This window comes from Chiroxiphia lanceolata, chromosome 7 (genome assembly GCF_009829145.1).
Source record: "Chiroxiphia lanceolata isolate bChiLan1 chromosome 7, bChiLan1.pri, whole genome shotgun sequence".
In the NCBI taxonomy this organism is placed as follows: Eukaryota; Metazoa; Chordata; class Aves; order Passeriformes; family Pipridae; genus Chiroxiphia; species Chiroxiphia lanceolata.
The window spans coordinates 18,882,853-18,906,784 of record NC_045643.1 but is presented as its reverse complement, the minus strand read 5'-3'; the positions used below and the strand labels follow the sequence as shown (position 1 = coordinate 18,906,784).

The following is a 23,932-nucleotide window of genomic DNA, read 5'->3' as shown; positions in this document are numbered from 1 at the left end:
TACAGTAAGCTTACTGTCTCTTTTATTAAAAACAACCATTTTCTCAAAGATTTTAAATGTCCACAACAGAGATCAAGATAAAGTAGTAAAGTTTAATTCTGCTTCTAACTTTATCTGTTTAAAGTATGATAAAAGAAGCAGAGTATCTTCAGGATTTTGAAGGAAAAATAGCCTGACAGCTATAATTCTATATTTTTGTGTTCGTTAAACAAAACCATTAACATTTTAAATTATTTTTTCAAAAATAAATATTTGACACATTCCTATTTGCTTGATAAAGCCATATACCATTTGTTTGTATGTATGTATATATTAATAAATGTATGAAAATTATTTTTTACAAGTATATCAAAACATTTAGACTAAATGTTAGATTTAATGTTTATAAAACTTTTAAAATCAGTGGTAAATTTGGACCTCTCTGTGTATGTATGTGGAAACACACACACACATATCCCAACCTCTAATTATCAACAGATGCATTGCCTACACCTCAGTGAGGGTTCCTAGACCCTTTCTGCCTGGCACTCCACATCCTCTTCCTCCCTGCAGCATAAAGCAAAAACATCTTTCTGATGCAACACGATTCATCCATTCGAAATGCTAAGCACCACGCACATTGCAATGATGGGAGGAATCAATCCATTTCTTCCTGTGTAACTCATAGGAATTACAGCCTAAAATCACAGCATCTCTGTCTCCTGCAACAGTAATTATGAATCATTTACTCAGCATTGGATGTCTACTTCAACATCACTTCCCAGGTGGGGATGAGCAGTTGCCCTACAGCACCTTCCCCTCTCCATGTACTCGCATGTGTCATGCATGTGAGCTCCTTTGGGAAGCACTGTCCATATCAGGTATGCACTCTCTGCTTCCCAGGCCTCTGTTGGGATAGAGGAAAGCACTGCCAAAGCCTCACTCAGTCTCCCTGCAACTCAAAGCTACCAGTAACTGAAAACTCCAAAGGCAGGAATGCAGGTTAATCACTGAATTGTAATGAAATGTAATTCAATTAATTGCAGTAACAGTAGGGAAAGAAATTGTTTGCTCTGAACATGCATAAATGTGGATAGTCCTGTTGATGATTAACAAACCAGCATACTGTGAGGAAGGTAGGAAGATGGGATATCAGTTTCATCCATCAGGGACCAGAGCCCTTTCATTGACAAGTATGACCTGACTGCTGTAACCGAGCTGCCCCACGTAGCTGCTCTGCAGTTTTCAAACACAGCAACAGCTTGAGAGCAGCTGGGAATATCTGGGCTCTGACAGAGCAGACCCTACACTTCCCAGTGACATTTACACTGCCCAGCAGCCAGCAGGTAGGTTTAAAGGAGCACAGGGCATGGGCTGCCTGTGGGAGGTCCCTGCCCTGCAGTAAGGAAGGAAAGACAACCGACAGGCAGCTGACCACATAAACAGGCCACTGCCTGGGAAGGTGTCTTTGCTAACTGCTGTGAGAATCAAGATATTTCCTCTAAATGAAAATGGGAGTTCATTCCACAAGCTTACAGAAGCTGAGAATAACTGAAGCCTGAGAAGTATGATTTTGGCCAAAGAGTATGATTTGGGCATCAGCATTGCTGGATGAGACCCACGCCTGTGAGCAGCTCCTTTGCTGGACGGTCCAACACTGCTTGCACACACTCCAGAGCTGAGATACTGAACAGCCTAGGCAAGGTCTCTTGAATCACTACTGTCTTAATGTAAAGGTTTCACCTGTCCTCATGTGTGGGTCTTAGAAGACTGCAACACCATTCATAAGCTTTGATACAGCACTGCCATCCAGAGAGGAGAAAATTGCTATGTCTGCTGGAACCTTTCCCAAGCTGCCTCCACTTCCTCACAAGAATTTTTTTGGTTGCTGTTTGAGGACTGATGTGGTATGTGGTATGCACAATGTGCTTTTGGACACCTTGCAAGAGGGAAGGCTTCAAAAGCATGGAAGGCCTCTGCTGTAAACTCTAAAATGGCTGCAAATACAACTTGCTCATCTGGCTCATCCATTAGCAAGCAGTTCCACAGCAGAAATGATGAAAAACTGCATTACTGCTGTTAATGAGGAGATGGTTCAACACTAAACAGAGGCAACTGACAGTCAGAGACAGTAATAAGTACATCTCTGAGAACTACATACAGATATAATGCTATTTCTTCTGATGTTATGACAAGGTAAAAAGTATATTTTAAATTTAGCCTATACTTACAGTGCACTATTAGCAAGACATTTAAGTGTTGAACAGTAAAGAAAAGCCACAAAAACCCAAATTACCCAAATCCAGATGCTGAAAATAATTTTGGCACATATAAACCCCAAACAATCCCATAGTAACCCATCATTTTGAACTAACAAAGAGAGAAGGAGGAGAATAAAGGAAAAATGAAAAAGAAAGGTAGCATCACTCAAACACAAAGCACACAGCCTTGTGTGCCCCTGCACAAGGAAATGGAGTAAGCTTACTTGTGGCACTTCCTTGGATGTAACTGTTGGTTACGTCCCACAGTATTTTGTAGAAAAACAGTACAAAATGAACATGAAAACTGCAAAGATAACACTATTTCAGAGCAAGTCAAAATAAAAAAGAGCTGTCACAATGAGGATTAAAAGGTCTGAGGATAAAAAAGACTAACATCAACTTGGTCCTGCTTCAGTGAACTTACACTTTCAGACTCCTAACTGCATAAGCTTGTCAATAAAGATTCTGGTAGTTAGGAAGAAGTGGAATTGCTAAAATGTAACTAAGCAGCAGTACAGACAGAGAAGTCATCAAGTGGTAAGATTATCAGATGATCCAGAGGAAGTTACAAAGAAACACCCCCCAGGTTGCTAAACTGTGGCCAACAGCTCTTCTGTAATTTTGTTTAAAATTTTCTCAGATTGAGTGAGATGAATATTATCTTGAAAAAGGAGATGAGAATATCAGCTAAGACAGTCAGCTAGAACAAAGTGTTGTGTTTGGACAGATTACAAATCTGCTCAGCTTCACAGAAACATCCAAATTTCTGAAAGCTTATCTGAAATTCAGTTTCTCCCCAATTTTGCATGTTCACTACAGTCAGACAATGAAGTTACTTTGAAAAAGAAGTACCTACCATGAAGTGGAAAAGCCTCTAATGTAGATTGAATTTAATATTATATATTTCAGTACAAAATAATGTAAAATAATAAAATTATCTGATGTTTGTTTTTAATTATGAATTTAAACACAACACAGAGAAAAACACTAACGAATTATATTAGCTTCTGTTATAAATGACCTGTATGTGCTTTCTCTGTTACTGAGCTTTCTAGAAAAAGGTTAGTCTTCTGCTAGCTACACATTATAGCTGCTTTCTCACATTTCTCAGAAAATAAACTTTGTACACTGACAGGTGAAGACTCAACCATGTACCAGGCTGTCAAATTCAATCAGGCAGAACTATAAGCAGCCTCCCTTCAGGGCTGTTTCTTTGAATTAAAAGTTTGCAGAGGTCAACAACCTTTCTGCCCCAGGTTTTGTTGTAAGCTGAGGAGGTTTTATACCAGCCTGTCAGCCTACTCAACTGGAAGTTATTAGTGTTCTCTGCTACAAAAGAAACCTGTCTCGAGCCTTAAACATTTTATAGGGTTAAGAACTGTAGGAGAATCCCACAAATGAAATTAGCCAATGTGCAAAACCAAAAGAAATCTATCATCAATATCAATTCAAACCACTTACAGATTGCTAAAACATCCACTGAATTTCAACCCTCAGTCTAAACAAAAGCACAGCATGTTTTTTAACTGTATTTAGACGAGGGATGTAATTAGCATCTGGAGCAACACAGCTACATCTTATACAAAGTCATTTAAATGGACAATTCACTCATACCTGTTACCTGAAAGGTAAGGCTACATCATTCATTTTTTCCACATTTTTGCAAACAGAAAAAAAATTCACATAGAGCAAGTTAGAGAGGGTATTTCTTTTCCTTCTTAAAATATTCAGCAAAAAAAAGATTTTTAAAAACCATTCTAGCCACCTCCACCCGTGCCCCCCAAGGAAACTCAATCATGTCTATAATCCATTCTCAAGGCATATCTGTATCTTCCCAAACAAATGATGAACAGCAACCAAGTAGAACATATGGAAAGGGAGAATAGGCACCCTCTCTTTAGCCTTTGTGAATAAAACCACTGCTGAAACTGAAAGTTGCATACTGGGCCAAAAGAAGTAGTTTAAGCATGTAATTCCAAGGAAACAACTCAGAAGTATGCAAAACTTTCCAAACAGAAAAAGTACTTATTTTAGTACTTGTGACTGGGAGAAAAAAGAACACTCCTGTTCAAATTGACAAAGCACACTCATTAACTGCCATTCCAACTAGTCTGCACATGACTGAGAATCAATTTTTCCTAGGAATACAGGACAGATACTTACACAGCCTCCAGCAAGGACCTCTGCAGGGAATGGAATGGAACCATCTTTCGTAGTAAATTTGTCTCTGACAAAGTCATTAACCTAATAAAGATACAATATATTACACACTATTTTGAGTTATTTTTCCCCCTTATTAGTATATATCAAGTACATCTGTATACATATATATTAGAGTGCTTGTAAGTGGTCATCTTTCACACATTTTAGGAAACAAATCCTGTGCATGTTAAAAAACAAAAGGATGCCAAGGAGAAAAAAAAAAAGATACGTACAGTTAGCTTAATAGCCTTTTCTGGAGCAACACCTATCAGCTGTGGTAACAAGCCTATAGAAACAAAGACATCATAAGGCAACATTATCTTCCTAATAGAGAAATTTAGTATTTTATAAGTGCTGTACAGAAATGCCTTTCTGCACAGGGGATATCCTTTGCGGTGGATGGCATTCAAGCACGAGATGCTGCTAGAGCACTGCATATTCATACCAGTACAATTTTATATTACAATTTCTGTTGAAAATGATAAAGAAAAGGGTGACCAGATCTGCCTTCCTCAACTAAGTCAAGCCTGCTACTGCTGCTGTACAGAAGAAAAAAAAAAAGTGTAAAGACCAAACATACACCTTGGATATGCCTACTACATAAAAGTTTGTTTGACTTTTTTAGCCCCTTAACATCATTTTCCCATGCAAAGGCTTGCAATGACTTTTTAAAACAGGAGAGTAATTGTGAGATATACACATAACTATGATAAATTATCAAATCACTTCTACTTGACTCACTAATCTGAGTTTTCTGAAGGCTCCAGTCAACTAAGGATATGAAGGATTTTCCCCTTTTAGTTCAACATGGTAGCATGAACTTCTTTAAACCCTATTCATATTAAGCATTTTTTATCTCACTAAGAGGAAGTATTAGTGGATAGAAACTGATTTTGACAAGGCCCTTGCTCCTGGAAAATAGCTATTATCAAAATGAAATGTCATTTGACAAAAGCATACACACTTTTCTAAGAACTAATAGATTTAAGAAAAAAATCAGTAGATGGCAGTCTTAACTTCCTAACATACCACATTATAACTACATCTGTTATTTTTAAATCCATTTTCCCCATGGTCATTTTGGCATATGCATAGACTATAAACTCAAAAGGCTTATTTTTATTAGATGTGGTCACTTCCTAAAGTTATTCCATAATTATGGAATGTCGTTTTGTCAAAAGTGTTTGCCAGTTAACTAATAAAAAATCCTACAGCACCAAAACCGTCTCGATGCAGCTTTCCACTATTCGTTAAGTAAAAAGAATCATAGCTAAAAACTAATTTTAAATGTTCAAAATTCCAAAAATACTCAGCCTGCAGAATTTTTATACTACTTTCTTAAAAGGAAGCTCAGAACAAATGTACCTAAATAGAAAGGGCAGTAGTTAATGTATGCAGTGTAGTGTTTTCTTCCAAAGTAGCACTTTCTGTGCGATTTCCAGACTTACTATGCTGAGGAAAAGTAGTTATTAAATACAAAGAAGGGCTGACAATAACGAAAAGAAATGGTGCCCTCCCAGTCTGAATCTCTGATCTACCACGAAAAGACAACCCAGTTCAGCAATGCCTAAAAAACCCAAAGCTACCAGACAAAAAACCACAAGACAATCCCTCCACTCCCTTTCATGCTGAATTCATTGGGCACACACATTTAGTGTGCCAGAGAACCTGGGACCTGCATGGTCTAGTGAGGGACTTTAGAAGATACTTCATTAGTTCCAAAGTTGGATGCCAGGACTCAAAAGCATCTTAATTTTCTTGACCAAAAATTATAAGTTTTTTAAAATTACGACATTTCCAGTATGTATTGAGTTCTATCTTTTAAACTGGAGTAAACAACTACTGTAGACTACCATTACATTACAGTATATATGTATCATTACATTACAGTACAATTAGGATAATCCAGCTCAGGAATGTCAGAACCATAAATATTTCTGCTGTTTAATATACCTCCACAGACCATCTAATTCTATGCATCCAAAATCTTAGCAACATGCTGACCATTAACTGTAACATTTTCAAAACAACTACATGAACTTCTTACACTAAACAATCTTAAAGACAATTACTAAACAGACTACTAAAAAGTTTAGCAAACTGACATTCTTTCAAACAAGTACATTGTTTCTTTAGTGTAAAGCACTGCTTTTAACTCATCAGTGGAATCATCATTAGTTTCAAAGTGTTTGAGAAAGGTTAGAAAACCAAATTAAAAATAATTAATGATCAGTTTTAGATGCTCCTGTGCAAAAATGAGGCAGGGGGGCAAGAGAAAGAAAACAGTACTGTAGAAGAGCATTATAGAAATAGTCTCATAGATGGAACTCAAAGACTATTTGCTTTTGTGACAGATTTAGCAACAAAAAAGGAAAACAATTTACCAGTAAGATGTAATTTACAGAGACTACAGATATTTCATTAACCTTTCATCAACTTATTCCTCCCTTTACTCACTTTCATAGCAAAATCCTACAAGACTACAAAACACTCTTTAGCCAGAATCCACAGGCTTTCACATGTACTTAGATACTGTCCTTTACAAAGCAAAATGCTGTGACCATCACAGAAGTGAGTGACTTTGCTCCAACCAAAAAAAAAAGGTGTGCCAATTAATAAATACCTTACTGACCCTTAAGAAAATTGTGAACTTCATTAAGTTCTGTGAAATTACAATTAAAAATAGAGATTCAACCAAACATCTATTTCAGAGAACTGGCAAGCATGTACCCTGTATGTAAGTCACCTTACCAATGTGATAAAAACTCTTTCAGATTCTAAGCTAAAACAAGATATTAGATAACTTCCAGTCTAACTGATAAGGAACTGAATTCTTAACCTGTATTTTAGAGTTTTATTCTTTTTTTAAATTACAATTTTCTGAGTTCCACTGTTGATATTTTAATAGAGTAAAATAATTCAACAGCAGGATGCAATTTTTGTTCATGGGATAAAATCATAAAACAAGTCCCACTACCTGCAAAAGAATGAGGCATAAGACCTGGTATCCAGTTTACAGGTACATTTCAAAATGACTGTCTTTTGTCTCTTAAGAAAGAAATATTTGCAGTAAAATGGATGTTTATTCCTCAGACAGTAATCCACTCCCAATGTTTGACTCGAGCCAAAAGTTGCAATCCTCAATTTGTCCACAATCAGGTCCACAACACTTACACCCAAAAAATTAGGACTTTAAACAACTTAAGCAGCAAGGAGTAAGTCAGTAACAACAACAAAAAAATGCCCAGTTTTTCCCAGCAATTATTTATGATGAAGGGTGCTCAATGGAAGACTAATATTGAGCTCTGAAATGAAAGCAAAATTGTACATGAAATCAAGTATCCTGATTTTCCCATAGGAAACTAGCTGTTGAGGTATTAGAAAAAAGGGAGGGGGGACAGAAAATTACCAGCTTGATATATGTACACCTTTTTTTTGATTCACTTACCTCTGTAAAGACCAAAAAAGCCTTCAAAACGCAAAACCTTTTTAAAGCAGTCAAAGCTGTTTTTATACATCAACTCCCCTACGACTGAACCTGTGGAGCGCTGATTCTGCATACGAGTTTTCACCAGGTCTATGGGATACACTGCAGTAGCACCAACAGCTGTAAGAAAGCATTTGGAGTATTATTTCTGCAACATCATTGTTGGTGTAGTCTGTAATTACTGTGATGATTTTCTACAGTATTTATTTAAACACAAAGAATACATAAGCTGGTAAGATATGTTGGAAGCAAGAAAGAGCAATACCGAAGGTCTAGAAAAAAGTCTCAAGGAGAATGGATGACACTATTAAATAAAAATGGTGTGTAGAATGAAGAAAACCAATCTGAATTACAAATAAGGAAATTTGTTACTGGAGTAGAGTTTCAAAGGACTGTGGAGGGATTCTAGAACTCAAGTGATAAGGAAAGAAAGGGAGTAGCACAATCAAAACAGTTCCATTATCCAATTCTTCACATGTATAACCAAGAAATGCACCTCAGATGAGATCAAATAGTCTGGTGAAAGTGTTAAACTAACCCAAGCTTGAAAACAGAAAGCAGAAATATTACTCACCTCCAGCAATTGAGCCCAAAGTGAATCTGTAAGCTGACTCAGCTACCTGGAGCCAAACAGGTCTGCCCAACTGTCCAAAAGATTGCTGTGTGAGGAGAAAAAAAAAAAAAAAAACAACTTGAAAATCTGCATGGGAAAACATGGCTTTTATAATGTTACAGAAAGAACCTGATAAAAATTGGTAGCTTTACGTTAAGGAGGAAGAAAAAAATAATTACTATATTACACCTAATGAATGAACCATATTTTTCAAATACTCCTTTTAGAAAATATTCTTCCTTTCATATTCCTGGTTGTGCCAAAACCAGCACACTAGTAACAACTGTGGTCAAGAAACAGAGACAGAAACTCAAAACAACTTTGCTATTTTCCATTCTGTTGCCGTTGAATTTGTAAGGCACAGAACTCCGTTTTGACTCAAAATATCTCAGAAGGAATTCAGTATCTCACAGACAGGGTCTATCAGCACAGGACATACTTTAAGATTACATATACATTAATGCATAGCATAAATATGACATTTCATGTTTTCAAAAGAAGCAGAAAGTCAATTATTCCCCAAAGAATTCTCCACAAGACTTTTTCAGGCAGTTGTTAATTTACAGATACAATGCTGACCTCGCTCATTTCAATGACATATACTACTATAAATCTGTTAGTGTTCTAAATAGATACAAGTCTGCACAAAAGGTATCTGCAGAGACTCATAATCATATTATTAGATGGCTGTTAGAAACAAGGTAACGGATAAACAAGATGTAAGTGTTCACAAACTTGTACTATAAAGTATGCAAGACGGGCCAAATTTTCTTTCAACCATAAACAAGATGATTATTTATATTATGCAGTATAATCTGTCTGGGCCATATAAGGGGCCAAGATATTAACTGTTAAATTCCATATTAAAGCAGACACAAAAGTCTGATTCCCAAACATAAGCCTGTTTTTCTTAAAAGTACCCTGTATTGTTAGCAGATGTGCTCCTGATAGCACAGCTGGAATGTCTACAGAACCCAGACTGCCACAGGAGGCTTTGCTCTGAGCCATATTAGGAATTCTTCACAAGGATTATCACGGGCACACCTCCCAGCTAACTCACCAAGGCTACTGATCTAAGGTACGTTCAGCGCTCGGAAGCTCCAAAAAGTGAAATACCCACTGCAAACAACACGGACCTCAGTGCAACCCACTCTCATGGGGCTGGTGTTACACTGCGTGTGCAAAAACCTGCCTTTACTGCATAAAGTTACACTGGACATACACAGTGTAGGACCAAAGCCTATGAGATCAACATGAGATCATTATCTGTAAAGAAACATGAATTATATTTTATACAATTTTTCCACAGAATAAAGATACAGCTAAAACCACTTCCCTCCACAAGGCATTTTCCTCCCCCACAATACAGGTAAACAGAGAGGAATAGTGAAATTCTAGGTAGCACCACCACTGCACATGTGGACCAGCATAAAAAAAGCATAAATCAAATGTACTGCTTTTACAAGCAAACAGAAGCAATAAATTTGAAGAATATCCTCAATATTTCAAAACCACTATAATTTCCTATTAAAAAAATAATAAAAAACCCCCATAAGAATAAATTAAAAAATATAGATACAAACCTTTTGATTCATGTAAATGAAAGGCACATGCAATAATATACCTCAAAAAGCCTTAAATGCAGAACTAGTTCTTCCACAAAAATTTTCTCCTAGTTTAGCACACCTGCTGCCTTTCAGCTGTTTTAAGATTATTCTTTTTTTCTAAGCTTCACATGGCTCTCATCAAAATCTAATCATTGCATTTAGACATTAATCTTAATGAATACATCACTGAATGTTAAAAATCAAATTCTTTCTGAAGGAAATGTCACTTTTATATTATTAAATAAGTGTTCATAAAGTTTTCAGTTTACTTGTGTCTTCAGATGGATATGTAAATGAGTGTAATTAATGCTATAGCTTTCAAATCATGAATATTTATAAACAGAAAATTACTGTAGCTGTCATCCCCATAGGATATTCAGCTGCTAGGCTTTAAAAAAATCTTACACAATGAAAAAAAACTGACAATAAAGTAAACATGGTTGAAAGCAGGCTAATTTTCATTTCTACTAAATCTATATAGAGTGATTTTATGTAAAAATTTAGATTTTTCTTTACAAAGGAATTTTTAAATCACATAAAAGTGATTATAGAATTGGTTTCGTTTTCCAGGGACAGCTGGACCTAAGTGGGATGGTATTTGCTCTTCATGAAGGAGTATCTTTCATTTTGTCAATACAGTTAAATAAGTTAATATAGGGTTCACTTAGGATAAGGTCTAATAAAAGACTGTTCCTTATAAATCAAAGAAAATGGAATTACTTTGCTTTCTGCTGTCTGGTCTTAACACAGAAAGTAGAGTAAGAGGAAAACATAATGTATTACTTCAAGACTGTGAAAAGAGTATATTTTTTTCTAGTGATGAGTGAAATTTTTATCAGTGAGTTCATTTTATAACAGTGCCAAGCTATGAAGGTAATTCTGAAATGTAAAATAAATCAAGTCAGTATTTTTTCTACTCAGAAAGGTGAGTAAAAGGCACTGATTAAAACTAAAGTTGTCAGTTAGGAATGTTGTTACAAAACTTCATCAAAAATATTTCTTATTAGCCTGGATAAATGTTGAATACACATTTCTGGGTCAATTCATTCCATCATTCTTGTCTCCAGGAATCCATAGGAAGACAGTTACCACTAAGTAGGTTTTGGACACTTATTGGCTCAGATATGTCTTACTGCTGAAGGACAACAAAGGACAACAGAGCAGTAACATTAAGAACAGACCAGACACTGTGTTTCAGACCAACTGTTCGAAAGAGAACCAAATTATCAAATTCAGCTCTAACAACAGTAACTAAAATACAATCAAAGTCTTATATATGAAAGACTTGCTATATTCTGTATAGGACTGTTTTTCAACCATATCAGCTGAACTAAGTCAAGATTTTCCTGTTACTGATACATATCCTAGATCTTGTAGTGGATATAATTGCTTAAAGGAACCTCTTTGCAATAGCTGAGAAAGAAAAGACTTTATAAATGCAAGCTTTCGTTTTCAGATAGACTCCTGGGACCCCTCATCAGCTGGCAAATACATGACATTGATGTGGCAAAAAAGGCCACAGTGGTGGTCACTGTGCTGCCACTTTATCTCAGACCACCTGCAGCAGTACTGTCAATGGCATCTCCAGGGTAGGGAATCTGAATTTTACTTTATGAGAGACAGCATGGCTTGGAATGGCTGACAAAGGCATTGCTGCCAGCTGCATGTCCTCCTGCCCCAACAGCCCAGGCCGGTGAGCAACCTGGGAATTGGTTGCTGAATCACTGCAATTCAGGAGCAGCATTTTAACACAACCCATCACTGGGGTCACAAATGCTAAGCTGCAAGATGTGATTGCTCAGCAATTCATTCTAAGAAGCTCAGCTACCTATGTGCAAGTGAGTTATGGCCAGGGAGCAGAATCCAGCCCAAGCCAGGCTATGCCCACTTGGGAATCAGAGCCTTGGATGTCTTGATAGGCATTCCATAAACTCTTAACACAGACTCAAAGAGAGTGAGTTGGACACTGGAAGAAATTGGACACATTTGTTTAGACATTGGAAGAAACTGGGAATCTTCAGGGTGAAAAATTATACTTATCTACTGAGATGTACGCAAAGACGTACTTAGTCAGCACTATGCCATATGTTCATACGAGATGTGAAGACCTAGATAGCCTCCTTCCCTTTGTATATTACTGGGGGAAAGGGGATGTGGAGACATCCTTGCAAAATGCACCAGTTCAGATGAACACTACTGTCTTTTCTTGTCTTGATCGAGAATGTACAGCTCAGTGTGGAATTGCAATTTCTCATGAAGTTCTAACAGTAAAAAATAAATCAAAGATTGTGCATCAGAAACTTTTAAGATCAGATCCTACTTTTTGTTATGCATAATAACCACTAATGTGCAACTGGCCTATGTATATTATGATTATGCAGCCATGTAATTCAACATGTATGGATGTCTTCCATTCCGAATCTGATGTGTAACCGTGTCAAGGATTTTCTTGAGTGCATTATTATCTCTACATTATTAACAGTTAACTTCCCCTGATTTACTCCTGTGAGAGCAGTCTCCCATAAAATGCTTCAGGAAAAGGATTTCCCTAAAATATATCTTGCATGGAATGGAACAGAACAGAATATTTCTATTAGCAGGACAGCAGATACCCCATTATGTTGAGAGCTTCAATAGCATCAGTACTTCTGATCCAAGGTTAAGGTAAAATTTAATCTACAACTTAACTACCATTAGACAGATCTGCTTGCAAGAGAAAACCTCTCAGATTGCTGAACAAAAAAATATAGTGAAGATAAGCCCCAAAATCTAGATTTATTTTTAACACAACTTGAAAGCTATACTCTTGAAAGTGAGCAATATGGTATCTAGTAACTGTGGTGGAAAGTCTAAACTTAACCTAAACACCTGCATAATGTTTGGTCCTATATCTTTAGTTCTTACCATTGTTAAAAGAGCCACTGAAGTAAGAAACTATTTATAGTCAACATCCTACTGCACGGCCTGGAACTCTTATGCTGTACTACACATGTGTATGTTTATTAAGGAAACTATGATAAAAGCAAAGCTAGCTAACATGAAGGTAAAGGTCTGGTGAAATAAAGGGTTAACTTTCTACCGTGATATTTTTCATCTTTTATTTCTACTCTTTTCATCAGTCCCAATACATTTGAGCTTCTCTTCTACTGTCTTGATCAGATTGCCAACAAGTAAACTCCAATTATTATTTCAGATGAATGGTTAAGCCAATAATTTCATCCCATCAAAAAAGACCACATTTATAAGCTTTGTATTTAATACTCTTTTTTTTTTTTACTACCTATATTGAGTTTGTGTGGCAAGGCTGGGGTGGGGGGTACAGGAGTGGCTTCTGTGAGAAGATGACAGAAGTTTCCCCCACATCAGACAGAGCCAATGGCAGCCAGCTCCAGGATGGATCCAAGTCTGCTGGCCAAGGCCAAATCCATCAGTGGAAGTGGCAGCACCTCTGGGAAAAGGTATTTAAGAAGGGGAAAAAAAAAAACCTGCACAATGGCAGCTGGAGAGAAGAGTGAGAACAAGGTAGAGAAACAACTCTGCAGACACCAAGGTCAGTGAAGGAGGAGTGGGAGGGTGTGCTCCAGACACCAGAGATTCCCCTGCAGCCTGTGATGAAGACTACAGTGAGGCAGGCTGTCCTTCTGTAGCACATGGAGGTCCACAGTGGAGCAGAGATCCCCCTGCAGTCCCTGCAGGACCCCACACAGGAACAGGTGGATGTGCCCAAAGGAGGCTGTGATGCCAGAGGGGACCCATGCTGGAGCTATTCCTGAAGGACTGCATCCCGTGGAAGGGACCCACACTGGAGCAGTTCAAGAAGAACTGCAGCCTATGGGAAGGACTCATGTTGGAGAAATTCATGGAGGGATGTGTCCTGTGAAAAGCCTTTTCAGGACCAAAGAAATGTATTTTTGGTAAGGAATCCAAGTATCTATACATGCTTGTACCTAAACTGGCCATTCTTCAATATGACATCTAATACCTCGTTTAGACACATACAGTGTCTGATAGTCTGCCCTGTTTCTATCCTTACAGCAATACACACAGCATGTTTCACTTCTTAGGAATCTGTGAAAAGTGTATAAATCTTATTTTTCATTTGCAAGTACATGCAAACATTCCCATAATTTCAACAATTTTATTCTTCTACCCACCTGCCTCTGGAGTTCTGCCAGATTGTAAGGTAATGCACCTTCAGCCAGTGGTGCTATTCTCTCAATATCTGCCAAAGTTAAACGCCTTTACACACGGTAGAGAAAAGCAAATAACGGTTAGATAAAACATCAAACATATTCAATACAGTATTCCTGGCCACCCCCCCCACAGAGTACATCTGAGTTTAAAAAAAGACTGTCATATTTAAATGCACGCCTAAGAACTCTGCTACACTGCAATAAAGAATGCTTGGAAATGAAGGGAGCTTGGGTTATTCAGAAGCGAGTTCTTGATTACTAGTAATACGGAATATAATACACAAGTTAAGTTATTTCTATCTAAGATCTTGTTTGCATTAAAGATCCATGCAAAACATCAACCAGTGCATTGCAGCCTTTTGGAAGTACTGTGTTTTATACTGTTTTGCTATTTCATATGTATTATCTATAATAGAACAATTAATAACTGTACTTCATATACACAATCCACTTACAAAACCCCTGCACACACCAAAATCAGTTTACATTGAACAAATTACTGTAACGAAATACAATGAAACATAACACTTTTTAAGATTAAGACAAAACTAAGCAGTTTTCACACAGAAAACAGAAAAATAATGATTGCAAAATGATAAAATAATCATTATGTTACCCGGTAACACTGTATAAATCTGTAAGTTGGTAAAGAATATCTATTTCCATTGGTGTAACTTGTCCAAAGTGGATTGCAGAGTGGGTAAATTCCTCTGGATTTAAAAGGGAAATAGAAATACAACTGGGTTATTTGTCACATTTCCTCTTTAAATGGTCACAAATAACTTTAATATCATAAAAATGAAGTCTATCACCAAGAAGCAAAATCCATAATGCAAAGGGGAAAGATATCTTTATGAAAACATCCATCCTGAAACAGGCCTTTGCAACACAGAGCAAATCTGACTCTGCAACTCTGATTTAGGGTAAGAATTCATCAAAACCAGTAAAACTCCTCATATGAGAAAGCTTAATAAAATGACCCCCACAATTTGTGATTCTTGCTTCTAAAGTTCTGCAAAACAGAACAGGATAGAATAATGGTCCATTATTCACAGCATTAAGGGTAACTGACTCATCTACTGCCATCCTGTCCAGACTTCTTCCTCTTCTAGTTCTGAATGACTCCAAGCTTGGGTATTCATCCAGCCAAATTAACAAGTCTGAGCAGTGAAAACACAGCAGCCTTTTCTCTCGGCACAAACCCAAACAAGATGTATTTATGCATCTGTACCAAAAAACATTGCTAGGCAATTTGTTAGCACAATTTGGAGGATGAAAACAGGAATTTTATGCTTTCCTACGCAGAGCACAGGAATATAAGCCAAACAAAGAGGAAAAAGAAAAAAATAATTTGGCATGTTTTTACCACACAATGATTTGACTGGTGTCATCCATACAGGTAATAAAATTGGTGATAAAATCTACCATAAAATGACTACAGAAGCAATCCGCTCGTGCCTGTGGCGAGACTTAGATATGGCAACCTTTCCCATGCACAGGGATTTGCCATGTACTAACAGACATAAACTGTACATAAAACCACTCAGGCAAGTAAGCACTTATGAGGTTATAAATTCATACAATTTCTCTAAAAAAAGATTTAATAATAAATAAAGTAACTAGAGCTAAAACAACGCAGAGATTACTCATGATGGATCTTAAAACTTAATCCATTTTACCACATTCTCCAGGATCTTTCTATCTCTAAGCAACAATGCATCTCTTTCAATGAGATATATATAATAATATACTGACTTGCAGTTACCCATTCAAACTAATAAGGGCAACACAACTTCTGCCAGAATCTTTTCTTTAATGAGCTAACTGAAAATACTTACTAACCTATGAGGATGAAAATCACTCACGGTTAAAAAAAAACACTTTTAAAGAAGCCCTAACTTTGCATACCATTGCAGCTTCTGACTTGCCTTAACCATCACCAGATTACAAAATTGACAGAACTAAAAAATTAATAAAATGTAGGAAATATACTTTACCTTTTGTGACTTCAACATCTCTTCTTGTACCTGCTATATTACTGTATATCTTCCTAACAAGATCCATGTTATTCAAAAGGGCATTAAATGCATTGAAAAAGGAGAAGCTGACCTGATGAGAAACGGTTCCACCAGCTACCTTTAAAAATTAAATGAATGCAGTTAAGTGCCTTAAGCCCTTCTACAACATCTAATTACAAATTATAGAAACATCCATTTGAGCAAATTATGAAAGAATTAAAGTTATCCTTCTATTCCTGTAATTTCAAGATATTTTTAATGGAAACATGAGAGGAGAATTATTAGACAGGATACTATTTTTGTAGTAAAAATTGAACATCAGGAAACAATTAGGAAATAATCATGTAAGTAGATTATTGTTCAATATATCTGATAGACACGCTAAATGTGTCACTGGGTAATTTTCTACAAGAAAAATGCATGCAAATGCTACTTTAGATAAAGGTACTAACTGACTGCTGCATCACATACATCAATGACCATCTACTTCAAAGTCTAAAATGAGTAGATAATCTACATTCTATGGAAGACAATACGCCTTATTAGTAAGGCAAGGCAAGATTTATAGGTAAGATAGTAAGATAAAAGTAATTACTTTATCTTTTATCTAAATTTCATTCTTATATAATTTTCATGCTATTTAAGTTTATAACTTGTATGTCATTACTTTACCTACAGATCTTGCCAAACTATCACAGTCGTAACCATTCTACCTCTAGAATCTACATACTGATTTTCCAAATTCTGATCTGAAAAAGAAAAGAATGCAAGAGTATATAAAAGGACGAAACTGTAAGTAGTCTCCAGTTCCTGAGATTTGTCATATATTCAAATATAAAAATGGAATCCTTTTGTTCTAAATTAATTCCATGGGACTTGGTGATTTTAAGGGTTTCTTCCAACCTAAATGGTTCTACAATTCTGCAATTCTTTCTTTGCCAAGCAAAGTCTACCCTGCTCTAGTGGAAAGTACAGTAGACTAACTCAAACTGCTTCCAATGGCACTTCAAACATGTAAACCAGACTGCCAACCTTTTCACTACTGCAGCCAAGGAATGCTGCCATGTTTCACCCTGACCACTCTATTATGAAGCTTATAATCTCTAGCACCAAGGCAGTGACAAGCAGGTAGATGACAAAGTGGGAGAAGCAGGACCATCTTAAAGCATTACAGCTAAAACCCGCTGAACTCAAGGCCTTTTTTTTACACTTACAGAAACTAAATTTTCTTCCACAAATGGAGTTAGCATATGTGAGCGAATGGTAACCATGATCTCATTGAAGTCCAGCCCAGTTATCAGACCAGTTTTGGTTTTGTCCTTCAGAGCAAAGGCTTGTCTTGCATGTTCTGACTGCAGCTCCTAGAATGAATATTCAGAGACAGCAGATTAGAAACAAATTCTGTAACTCACTGTTCACAAAACTTTAGCTAATTTCACAATCTCATGCTCCAATAGGTCTGTGCACATAGACCACAGTACAGCTACAGTTTAAACTTCAAGACTAGCTCAACTAAAACAATAAGTCTGCATACTGATTCTATCCACAGATCATTCCTCTCTCAAAGAAAAGCCTCAATTCAACTGTAAGGAAACACACACTTTCATTAAATGATTTGAGAAATAAACTTCATATACCCTTCTCCTATCTGCTATCTCTTTATTAAATACTGCTAGAGAAACTTCTGGTATTGATCTTAAAGACTTGAAGTGAGCTGATCTCTTACACATCCAAGATGAGATATGACTGGGCTATTATAAACTAACTCATTGAAAAGTACTTGAAAATAAACAGGAGGACAGTGAAAATTATATAATATAGATTTAGATTGCCCCAAACAGCTATCTTCCATAATGTCAGAAATAGTCATTCATTTCAGGCAATTTAAAACTCCTATACCAACTGTAAAAACCTTCATATAAAGCACACTGTGGTAACCTAACCTCAAGATAATAATGATGGTTGTAAATTCTATGTCCAGAAAAAGTTGTTTCCTTCTATTCAAGCAAACAATAAAAGCACATTCAGCTGTCATTCAGATCTCTAGAAGCTGCTAAAATAATAACCATGTTCTGACAGACAGCAAGAAGAGGGCAAACCATCTGGCTTACACCACCTTTGCAGTAATTTCTCAACTCTCATAAACTCATGATCAAGGTTTTCTAGATCAAGGTGCAACAAATGTGCTCTGATCCAAGTCCTAAACCCCAAAAGATGCCATTAAACCAAATGAGAAAAACCACCTGATCTAAAAGAAGGGATAACAATATCCAATTCATGTACATATTGAAGTTACTGCAACCCATACTAGCCTTCTCTACTAAGGGTTTTTAATATATGATGACAGTAAGAGGTTACTTTATCTTACACGGCAGTATCTTGGAACAATAAACATAAAACCAGAACAGATATTTATCACTTTGCTCTGAGTTCCCAACAAAAGGGTTCTTCTCACTAATAATCTGGGGGCTCATTTCTGCACTCATGTCCCAGATTTGTGCCTGGGATCACTTAAAATATGTAGTGTCAAACATGGGACACAGTTTGTTACTTCAAAGCATCAAGTTATACTGTAGCCTTGAAAGAACTGTGCCAAACTCCAGTATTTCAATATAGACTTCAGTTCCTACAGTTAGGTATGTTTTTCTAGAGTCTGATCTAGACCATGACACATCTCAGCATAGGAAAGACATGGACTTGCTGGAGCAGGTCCAGCGGAGGGCCATAAAAATGACAGAGGGCTGGAGCACCTACCCTATGAGAAAGGGCTGAGAGAGCTGGGACTGTTCAGCCTGGACAGATGAAAACAGAAGGATCCTGGAAGATCTTTCTATGGCCTTTCAATACTTAAAAGAGGGCTTATAAGAAAGATGGGGACACACTTTTTAGGGCTCATTGCGGTAGGGCATGGGGTAATGGTTTTAAACTAAAAAAAGGGTAGACTCAGATCAGATATAAGGATGACATTCTCTATGATGAGGGTAAAACACTGGAACAGGTTGCCCAGAGAAGTGGTAGGTGCCCCATTCCTAGAAACACTCAAGGTCAGGTTGAACAGGGCTATGTGCAACCCGATCTAGTTGAAGATGTCCCTGCACATTGCAGGCGGGGGTGGACTAGATGACCTTTAAAGGCCCCTTCCAACCCAAACTATTCTGTGATACCTATTTTTATCCTGGACAATAATTGCAGATGTCAAAGCACATTATCACTCCTTACTTTTAAGACAGTACATACAAAACTTTTTTTGTACCGAGGACCAGCTCTGGAAGTGCACGATCTATTTTTCTTCATGTCTATTAGACAGAAAATTATATAATGAGGTGATCATTGTATGTTAATTTATGGAATTCAGTGCAATTACCTACAATTCCATCAACTCCTTTTCCACGAATTATAATGCACATTCCTCCTACTTTCCTCTTTCTCTATCCTTTATAACTGACAACTTCCTTTATTTCTTTCTAGTATAATGTTCAATTCATAATGTTTTAACTGTTAACTTTTTGGCTTAGCACAAGGTGCAGTTCAACAAGTGAAATCCTTTAAAGCCCAATTCCTAGAGGACGTTTCAGCAACATCTCAGGAAATCAGATTTACCTCCTGCAAAGTTGGCTGCATTTAAGACTTAACTCCCAATATATGTGTGGTAGCATGCACGCCAGTGAGTGAAGAAAAGTATTAGGATAACATTTATAAAACTAAAAGAAATGTTACAGAAGCTAAAACCTCTATATGGGAGGTTATATAGTTGACAACAACTAGCTATATTAAGGATGCTAAGTTTCTCTGGTAGAGGTTAATTTTGCTATTAAACTCCTATGACAGAAAAAGTAGACCCTAAATTCAGTGTAACAACAATCAGTAAAATTGTTAATTCCGTAAACAGTATGTTTAGTCCTATTCTTTGAAAGTATGGTATGCAAGTTAAAGCACAATGAGTACATGCTGCTTACAATGGAGAAATAACAGTTCATCATAACTGCCAGGATTAGTATCAGATAAGGATTACCACTACCAGAATAAGCTCAAAATTTATAATGGTATTAGTGTATTAATAGAAGTTTCAGTTCTACTTTCGAAGAAGGTTAATAACTGACCTGAAGAAACTGAGTGAACTCTGAATAGTTAAGATGCTTCTTCCTGTTATGTCCAAAATGCAGTCGAATGAACTCACAGTCCCAGTTGAAGGGGATTTGAAGATGAGTAAGAGTTTGTTCAAATATTTCTTTGACATTTGCTTTGGGGGAGGGAAAAACAACAAGTGAGCCTCGGGGTACAATAAATCTACAAACATTCCAGGAAGGATACAAACAAATGATGATTTCAGCAGCTGTTTAAGAAGTGTTTTAGCTTGTTAAGAATAATTGCTAACTGAACCTTTACAGACCTATAAGAACACATTTGAGACACAACGTGATACTTTTTGTATTACTGCATAAAACCTTGGAGTGAGTGTTTTATTTTGTTTTAATTAAGAAGCAATTTCTCTCATACATGACAAATAAGAGCTATTTTGCATTCTGATATAAAAATCAATAGTGGTTCTCTGTCTCTGCCAGGAGTCAAATTAGGCCCTTTATCAAGAGCACGAATACCTGCATTACAGTCTCAGGCAATATTTGTCATACTAAGTATGGTTTGATTGAAACTTCATTATTACAATCACACTGTCTGAATATGGCTATTGAAGATAGGTATAAGAAATGACATCTAAAACGTATCATTAACTCAGCGGAAAGCACGTTATTAGATGCTTTTGATAAGGCCTTAGCACAAAAATCAAATCCTATAAAACATAATTGATAGTCTCAGTTATTAAAATGTTTTAAGATAAGTGAAGATAGAGATGTCCTCTTTTAAATGAAGTAAAGAAAAAACCTGCTATTTCAGATTATGGAATTCTCCACATGTATACTGTACAACTGAAATCCCAGTGCTAAACATATTATCTGAATTTAGTCAAAAACCTCATCTGAAAAAACAGCGTGCATTATTCATACACAGCATTGCCATGCTGCAAACAAGCCTGTTTTTTGTGCAGATTATCCAACCACATAAACTGTATAACTGGACATCTACTCATATCATATGAACACTTTTCAAAATTTACCTCATAGTAACTGAAATGGTTTGTTTTTATCAACCCAGAACCTGATGACAACCAAAATAAAATGTGGTATACAGCTTAAATTTAAAGCAAAGTACAAAATATTTTAGCTGAAACCACACCTTTTATATGTTTAAACAGTTATGCTAAAAGACCAAATGCAACAAGATATTTAATTTCATCTGATAACTCTATCAAGAGCTATTTGTTTGGAGCAAATCTACTGCTTTCTCTATGCTAAAAGACTACTTGATTCACTCATTGTTTCAATTCAATAGCCTTTCTACTAGTTCTAGATTAAATCTAGGCAAACCACTATATGCTTTTATGTTTTCAGTGAGAAAAGGAAGGTAAATGTCCAGAATATATGTGTCTCAGTAGAGGCACATACAAAGTAGGATTCCTTGGCTAGATTATCTGCTTTGCAGTTAGACTGAGATTACATATTCAAAGGTCAAAATATTTAAAGGTCAAACACTGAGTATAGTCAAAAACCTACAATTAAAACCAGTTTCCAATGCAAGGTAGGCAAAAGGAGCTGTTAGAGTAAACAACAAACCTAAAAAACTATTCTGACTACTTGTAACTGTCCACTCATACCTACTCACCAGTATCAATGTGCAAGGTGAGGGTTAAGAAAAAGAAAGATAAAGCACCAAATACACAGTGCTAAACTATTTCATTTATCAACGAACCAAGATCTGTAAGTTCAAATTCCCCACCTGCCACTAATTCACTGCAGCTTCTGACCAAGTTACCTGGAGTCTGCATGTACTACAAACACAATCAGGTCAGTGCAGCTCACTGTGGACTCTGCAAAACAGCACTGAACCGTGGGCAGTGAAGAAGAAAGGCCTCCTTCACTGGGTCTGTTGGCTTGGCTACTAATGTACAAATAGGGTGTCAAGCAGCAACTACCTACATGTCTGTATAACTGATTTCTAATAAACACCAAATTCCTCTAATGAAGACTTAGGAAAGAATGTGCTGAAGCAGCCAGAGAATTTAAATCATATTTTCACTTGTTTCCGATAACTGCTTCTTTTAACCTTAGACAAAGGTTAAAAAAAAAAAGGTCTTTTTTCTTAAAACATTTCTTTTTTTATCCATCCATGTTCATATAGACCTTTCACTTACTTTTAATGAGACTCAAGCCCCTAGTGTTTTCATAACTCTCACTCCAGCATTTAATTGTGTACTACTTAAACAACCAAGAATCTTAAACTATTATCTTCATAAAAACATTTATAACTAGTCATCAACGTATCACAAGTCAAGATGCTTCAGCACATAAAAATAAGTTAAATTAATAAATTTATATTCAACAGTTCAGCATATTAGTACTTGAAGAATTCCAGAAGTGGCTAACTAGCTTTAATAAATGGTCTCCAGATTAGCCTGTTGCTTCTCCGAAAATTTCAGTGCCTTATCCATTTCTCTTCCACAGGCATTTACACCCAGTGACTTATACTGCACGTACTATAGTAGTCTGGGTTTAAAGATATGCTCTTGTATCTAATGCTTAATTAATTCCATGTTGGCTTTGTTTATGAAACACTTGGAGTACAGAGACAAAATTGTGTACTTGTTCTGAACAGTCATAGAATCACAGAATGGTTTAGGTTGGAAGGGACCTTAAAGATTACCTAGTTCCACCCCCTCCGCCAGGACACCTTTCACTAGATCACATTGCTCAAAGCCCCGTCCAGCCTGGCCTTGAGCACCTCCAGGCATGGGGTAGCCACAGCTTCTCTGGGCAACCTGTGCCAGTGCCACACCACACTCACAGTTAAAGCCACAGAAACACTAAACGCAATCTTCCAAAGCCATCTGAGATTCTCAAACACCTCTCAACAGGTGCTAAAATTTACTGTGTCTACCCAAGAGCATGGGTGCTTTCTTCACAATATATCAAGAATACCTTTTTAATCCAATTTTGCTGGCTATTCTCTTATACTAAAGGAAATAGCCATCACCACAGCTAACAACTTGTGTGATGAGAAGCAGCAAACAGACAATCACGTTTCAGAAATAATACATAATGTGATCATCACCTGCATTTTCACCACTCTGAATTATGAAGACATGTTTAATCTTTAATTATTTTTTTCCCCCACAGTAGTAGCAAAGCATTGACAACAAAGAAAACAGGTAACGTTAAGGTACAGATGCTGGGCTTGCCCGTGTTTTTTATCTCCCTCAGAAGCCTAGTAACATTTCTAAATTAAGATAAACTACAAATGTTTCAAATTTCCAACAGAGCTATTCTGCAGGGGGCAAACAGCAAATCACTTTTAAAGCCTTTCATTTTAGTATGACATTTTACAGAATGCTTTCATCATCTCTGTCAATACATGCTGCTCATTTACTAATGTCTTCTACTCTTTGCTCACCTTTCCACAGTGGAATTCTTTCCTACTGAGCTGATAACTTTCTTTCCAGGCTTACAGGAGCACATTTTC

At 36.6% G+C, this 23,932-nt stretch overlaps 1 protein-coding gene across 3 annotated transcripts in view; it reads right to left on the bottom strand.

Moving 5' to 3' along the window:
* Positions 1 to 23,932, bottom strand: part of SLC25A12 (solute carrier family 25 member 12) — a 48,790-nt gene that overhangs the window by 9,397 nt on the left and 15,461 nt on the right. For all 3 annotated transcript variants that reach the window (XM_032692577.1, XM_032692578.1, XM_032692579.1), the window contains 9 exons: positions 20,461 to 20,600; positions 17,575 to 17,721; positions 16,340 to 16,478; positions 14,959 to 15,052; positions 14,304 to 14,388; positions 8,504 to 8,588; positions 7,891 to 8,049; positions 4,676 to 4,728; positions 4,404 to 4,484 (listed from right to left, as the gene is read on the bottom strand). In XM_032692577.1, the coding sequence (XP_032548468.1) occupies positions 4,404 to 4,484; positions 4,676 to 4,728; positions 7,891 to 8,049; positions 8,504 to 8,588; positions 14,304 to 14,388; positions 14,959 to 15,052; positions 16,340 to 16,478; positions 17,575 to 17,721; positions 20,461 to 20,600 (983 nt within the window). The remainder of the gene's footprint in view (positions 1 to 4,403; positions 4,485 to 4,675; positions 4,729 to 7,890; positions 8,050 to 8,503; positions 8,589 to 14,303; positions 14,389 to 14,958; positions 15,053 to 16,339; positions 16,479 to 17,574; positions 17,722 to 20,460; positions 20,601 to 23,932) is intronic.